Below are 6,559 nucleotides of genomic sequence, written 5' to 3'. Positions count from 1 at the left end.
CTGTAAGTACGTTTTCATATTTAAAGGAATTTGCCACTGACGATTCAAATCGAGTTTTGAGCAGTGTAGAGTAGTAGCACTTGTTGTTTGTCATTTCTCCGATCACAAATGCAGACATGGTTTTATGTTTACGCGGCGCGATGCAACGCGTAAAAAGACAGTATATATAGTCATTATGTCCCACTGGATGCAACAAATGCCTCGTTTATAATGGGTTTTAATGTTTTTGTCTCGTCGCTCCGGCCGGACAGGGCATCACAATATGGTAAGGGGCGTAAGATTTTCGTCACACGCTTGAGGCATTCAGCCAATCACAACGCACTGGATAGCTGGCCAATCAGAGCACACTTCACTTTTCAGACCGATGAGCTTTGTAAAAATCGGCGCGTTTCAGAAAGGCGGGGCATAGAGGAGAAACAATAATGTACAGTATGTGGAAAATAATGTGTTTTTTGAACCTTAAACCGCATAAACACATTTCATTACACCAAATACACAAAATAATGTTATTTTTAGCAACATCATATGACCCCTTTGAAGTTACATTTTAAAATGTACATTTATGCATTTGGCAGACACGTTAAATGAATTTATGCAAAGTCACTTTTTACATGACCTTACATAAATTTCTAATCAAACCCATGATCTTGGTGTTGCTAGTGCCATTGCGTACTGTTTGAGCTGCAGGAATGCAAAAAATATAGATTAAAAACAGATTTTGAATTAATAATTACTTTAAGTAATAGTAATAATAATTCCCAATATATTTGTTTTCTATATATTTGATCAAGTAAATGCAGACTAAAGAGACAATTTCTTAAGTCTGCAAAATCTGTTCAACCCTATTTTAAAGTAGTCAGTTGAAGTTTTCAAATATGGTTGATGACACATTTGTTAGGATATTTGAAGGATTTCTGTATTTATCCATATGGTGATAACTGTTATGTTGTTCCTCTGCCAGATGGAAATCAATCTGAAGGAGCAGATTGTGGTGCTGGATGAGGCTCATAACATAGAAGACTGTGCCCGTGAGAGTGCCAGTTACACTCTGAACCAAGCTCAGCTGTTGCTGGCACGTGATGAGATTGATGGAATGGTGACACACAACATTCGGCGCGATCAACACAGGCCACTGCTAGCCTTCTGCTGCAGCCTTGCCAAGTATGGCCCATCTTTTCTCCTCTCATAGGCAGTGGGATATCCATATTCTGCTTCGTCATGAGTTGTAATATGTCAGAGATCTGCTTTCTGAAGATTTTTTATATTTCTTTACTAGGACAAATCTGTAATTTATCTTAAATCGGGAGCTTAATAGTCCAAATATTGCTCTTTTTAATTAATTATGTTTGCTTCCTTACATTTATATAGCTGGGTGCAGGAAAGCTGCAATAGCTTGGAGGAGCGTGAATATGAGTCTTCCTGTAAGGTCTGGACAGGGACAGAGATTCTTGGCATCTTCTATGGCCTTGGCATCACAGCAGACACCTTCTCTTTGCTACAGGTATCCTTCCTCCATGTATCTTCCTCCCCTTTGACCAGAAGGAGTATACTAACAGTCTGTCCACTTTTTTATCTGCTTTGTGTCTGCTTTTTGTAGAGAAACCTGGCAGCGGTGCTGGAGAAGGAGGAGCGGATCGGGCTAGTGAACGGGAGAGAAGACACGGTGCAGGTTCCCACCATCAGCTCCAACACTCAGTCAGTGCTCAAAAGCCTCTTCATGGTGCTGGAATTTCTTTTCAGACAAAATTGCAGGTCATTATTACAAACTACCCATCATTCTTCTTTCCTTACTATCTATCTCTAAAAAGGTTTTTGGCAGAGATTTTTTTAAAGACCCCTTGAAATCACATTTGGAGTTTTATGGCTTCTAATCCATATCTTATAGCCTGAAGGCTATCTTTATGCTGGTGTACTCCTAAAAGTTGACAAGATTTAAGTGTAAAATTTACAGAGGAACCATAAATTCAACATAAACTGCAAGAAGTAAAACAGTGTTTTTTTTTTTTTTGCTACTGATATTTAAATCAGAGACGCTATTAAAACATCCTAATCTCTCATACTTGCAAGTCGCAGTTCCTTCCTCCATGTATCTTCCTCCCCTTTGACCAGAAGGAGTATACTAACAGTCTGTCCACTTTTTTATCTGCTTTGTGTCTGCTTTTTGTAGAGAAACCTGGCAGCGGTGCTGGAGAAGGAGGAGCGGATCGGGCTAGTGAACGGGAGAGAAGACACGGTGCAGGTTCCCACCATCAGCTCCAACACTCAGTCAGTGCTCAAAAGCCTCTTCATGGTGCTGGAATTTCTTTTCAGACAAAATTGCAGGTCATTATTACAAACTACCCATCATTCTTCTTTCCTTACTATCTATCTCTAAAAAGGTTTTTGGCAGAGATTTTTTTAAAGACCCCTTGAAATCACATTTGGAGTTTTATGGCTTCTAATCCATATCTTATAGCCTGAAGGCTATCTTTATGCTGGTGTACTCCTAAAAGTTGACAAGATTTAAGTGTAAAATTTACAGAGGAACCATAAATTCAACATAAACTGTGTTTATTTTTTTTTTTGCTACTGATATTTAAATCAGAGACGCTATTAAAACATCCTAATCTCTCAATCTCTCACAGTGAGGGTTGCTGAAATGAGTTTAATGACACATTCTTCAGGAAACATTATTAAATATACAATATTTAATATTGCCAGTAAAATCATCAAAAATGTAGGTTGAATAATTGACACGTCATCCAGCCCTAGTTTAATGCATGAAAATAACTTCTGAAGTATTTTAGTGTACTTGATAATCCTTGTCTTTTTAAAAGCTTTGATTAAATCTTCTACTACATGCTGTAGTAAGCCACTTAAACCCATTTAGTTATTCTGCATTCATCTGTTAGTTTTAATTGATTTTTCTTTTTGTGAATATGTACAGGTTTGCAGATGATTACCGTGTGGCCCTCCAGCAGAGCTTCATGTGGACCACCCAGCAGGGCCTGCCTGATGCTCAAGGCTTTTTTGCACGACCCCAGCGTCGCCAACAGAGCACCCGCACCAAAACTCTGGTGCACACCCTGAGCTTTTGGTGCCTCAACCCTGCCGTGGTGAGAGCAACAGTTCTTGTTGTAGTACTTTTAAAACCTAATTTGGATGATGCCAGTATGAGTATGAATCGTAAGATGTCATGGCTGGTGATGTGTGTCATGACAGGCATTTTCAGATCTGCGAGACTCAGTGCGGAGCATCGTGCTGACCTCAGGCACCCTCTCTCCCATGGGCTCCTTTTCCTCTGAACTGGGCATCAAATTCTCCATCCAGCTGGAGGCGAATCATGTCATCAGCAAGTCACAGGTCAGGAAAATCATTACACATTTTTTTCAGGATTCTTTGATAAACACAATTCAAAAGCAGATCATTTATTTGAAATGGAAATTTCTAACATATTTAATTTATAACATTATAATGTCCTTGCTGTAATTTTTTCATCAATTTAATGTGTCGTTGCTGAATTGAAGAAGTGTTAATTTCTTTCACAAAAACATTAATGAATGGTAGTGTAACTTAAATTCTGAGTTTGATAATACGTGCGTGTTTGTTTATGTTGCAGGTCTGGGTCGGTACAGTTGGTGCAGGGCCTCAGGGTCGTAAACTTTGCGCCACATTTCAGCATGCAGAGACATTTGCCTTCCAGGATGAAGTAGGGGCACTGCTGTTGAAAGTGTGCCACACAGTGAGTCGAGGGGTTCTCTGCTTCTTGCCATCCTACAAGGTATGTATAGTCAGTATTCTCTATAATTAGTGCCGCTGGCTAACGTAAGCATCACTATTGCTCATACTAAGACGTTTGTTCAAATCCTTAAGTTTAAGTATCAAATTTAGTAGCACCATTAGTGCTAAAGACATGAATAGACAGGCAATAAAATGGCAATAAGATTCTGAACCCTGAGTTGCTTTTTTTTCTTTAAGTCATGTCAATTTGATACTGCAGATCTGCAAAGCTGCCACTGGGAGGCCTTAGAGACCACATCTTTGCATTTATGTAAACATGCTGATGCTTTCCATAAAATACTATAAAAATATAATCTGAATGCTGTATAAGACTGTAGTTCCTGTCTGACATTCCGGTAGAGGATCCACTAAACCATAACACAAGAATTAACTGCTTCAAAATTCAATAGCAGTAGTCAGACGATGACCATATGCGCTAATATGTAGCCGTAATTTATTATGGATAATGAACGAAACCTTTGAGTGCTGGCTCGTGGTTTTTCTGTATCCCTTTTCAGGTAACAGTTTCAATTATTGAAAGCCATTGAAAAATACTTTGTTCCTCATTGTTTGTTACGTTTAGCTCATGAATAATTCACTATTCAAGCTGCCTGTCATGATGTACCCTTAGAGGGGATGATTACCTTTCTTAAATATCTCTGTGTGTGTGTGTGTGTGTGTGTGTGTGTGCGCGCACATGTGCATCTTTATTTGGATGTACATTTAGTGTACAATTCCAATATATTTCATCCAATATATTTAGCCTACCAGGATCATAGTATGCTTCCCCAACTTTAACACAACAACCAGTTTCTTTATATAGTGACCATAGTGATTATGTCCATGTATGAATGTTCCATGTGGATTCATATTTAATCTGAAAACTGAGCAGTTTAGGGACTCATTGGAGACTGTGGAGATTCTGGAGCCTAAGAGTCCCGTCTGAGGAGGAGCAGACCATCTGTAGTCTCCAGACACCTCTCAACACTCCTGCTTGATCCATATCTGTCCACTTCAAGGGACCATGTGTATGTGTGTCTGCTCTGGCTATTTATCCCCATTACACCAATTGTGCTATACCACCCTCAGGCCCCTCAACAATATCATTCATAACTCGCAAAAATAGACATGCAAGCCCTTTACGGTTCTCAAGGTGTGGTTTTGCATCTTCCATCCCGTCTCAGTTGGACCCTGTTAACCACATTGCTCCATGTTGTCTGGCATGACCACATGACAAGAAGGGCTAAACCACTGGGAGGGCTTGCTTTTTAAATGTGGGCTAAGAAAGGTGAAAAGATCTTGTGGAAACGCAGGATGCTTTTAAAGCAGATTAAGATAAGGGCCATTAGAACTGACGTCGCCAAGCTGTCTGTGTGAAGATGCTTTAAGCTGGCGTCTGGTGCTTGAGGTGGAAAAGGAGGGGTTGGTGGATGTATCTGTACAACTTGCAGCCTCTCAAAGTCAAAGTGCGTAGGCCATGAGCTCCCAAGGCTTCTCAGCATATTGGTTGATCAGTACTGGCTTGGGATGGGCGTCATCACGCGTCTCAACCAATGAGAGCATTTGGGGTGGGCCTAAGACCTGCAGCAGCACTCACATGGACGCTCCTGATACAATTATTTAGGCTAAGCATCAACATTGACAAACCACTGTTCACTGTTATTTTTAACAAAAGAATGCAACGTGCTCATAATCATGACTTCATAAGTGGGAAATAGGAAGTTTCCGATAGCATGTGAAGGCAGCAGAGAAGTGCTCTCGCTCAGCACAGTGGAGTGCATCGTTTTGTTAACTTTGTGGTTTATTATTTTGAGTCGTTTGGGATGCGGTAACACAAGGCCCTCAGAAATAACTTTGCCGCTCAGAAATGTTCACACAATCATGCTGCACAAGTATCAGAAGATCTGCGCGGTTAGCGCTCTGCTCACATTACATGTGGACCGCGCTCTGGCCCACCTCTTCCAACCGAGCCAGGGACAGCTAAACGAACGCACGGAACAATCACACTAGTCAAACGAACCGTGCTTTGGTGGTCAAACGCACTCGGACACGGTTAATATTGCCTAGTGTGAGAACACCCTAATTATTCTCCCGCATCCCACACACACGAGTCTCTACCCACCCGCACTCGCCCATCAAGTGTTGTCCCGTGCCGCGCCACACTCTGTTGCGTTGGGTCCCGCGATAGTGCTGGTCGAAAGGTGCCTGTTATGGTCGAGGCTCTAGACTCTGAGCATAACTTGTTTTTCTATAACAAACTATTAAATATTTTCTATAAAAACATTAATGCCCTGGCAGTGGCAAATAGTTTTATATTTATAGTTTATAGTTTATATATATAAAATTTATAGTTTTATATTTAATTTAATTACATTAATATTATAAGTTGAGATTTACAAGAAATATTTTAACTTCTATGTAAAAGGAATACTGCTGTAAAAAGCACCTTATTTGTTTAAAGTGTTTGCAAACCAAATATTATTGCACTTTAGTTCATATAGCAGTACTTTTAAATGAAAAAAGTGCACAATACACTACTTTTGAATGCATTGAATTTTTTGCATAATGCGATTAATCGCAATTAAAAAATAATTTAATCATTGCCCAGCACTTATATATATATATATATATATATATATATATATATATATATATACACACACACACAGGTGCATCTCAATAAATTAGAATGTCGTGGAAAATTTCATTTATTTCAGTAATTCAACTCAAATTGTGAAACTCGTGTATTAAATAAATTCAATGCACACAGACTGAAGTAGTTTAAGTCTTTGGTTCTTTT

General features: G+C 39.5%; 1 protein-coding gene across 1 annotated transcript in view; it reads left to right on the top strand.

Moving 5' to 3' along the window:
• Positions 1 to 6,559, top strand: part of LOC107589699 (Fanconi anemia group J protein homolog) — a 38,209-nt gene that overhangs the window by 15,458 nt on the left and 16,192 nt on the right. Inside the window, exons 9-14 of the mRNA XM_016278194.1 lie at positions 962 to 1,161; positions 1,369 to 1,501; positions 1,598 to 1,752; positions 2,927 to 3,095; positions 3,202 to 3,342; positions 3,599 to 3,760. Coding sequence (XP_016133680.1) covers positions 962 to 1,161; positions 1,369 to 1,501; positions 1,598 to 1,752; positions 2,927 to 3,095; positions 3,202 to 3,342; positions 3,599 to 3,760 — 960 coding nt within the window. The remainder of the gene's footprint in view (positions 1 to 961; positions 1,162 to 1,368; positions 1,502 to 1,597; positions 1,753 to 2,926; positions 3,096 to 3,201; positions 3,343 to 3,598; positions 3,761 to 6,559) is intronic.

This window comes from Sinocyclocheilus grahami, unplaced genomic scaffold (genome assembly GCF_001515645.1).
Source record: "Sinocyclocheilus grahami isolate Dianchi unplaced genomic scaffold, SAMN03320097.WGS_v1.1 scaffold119.1, whole genome shotgun sequence".
Taxonomy (NCBI): Eukaryota; Metazoa; Chordata; class Actinopteri; order Cypriniformes; family Cyprinidae; genus Sinocyclocheilus; species Sinocyclocheilus grahami.
This window is presented reverse-complemented; position numbering and strand designations above follow the sequence as displayed.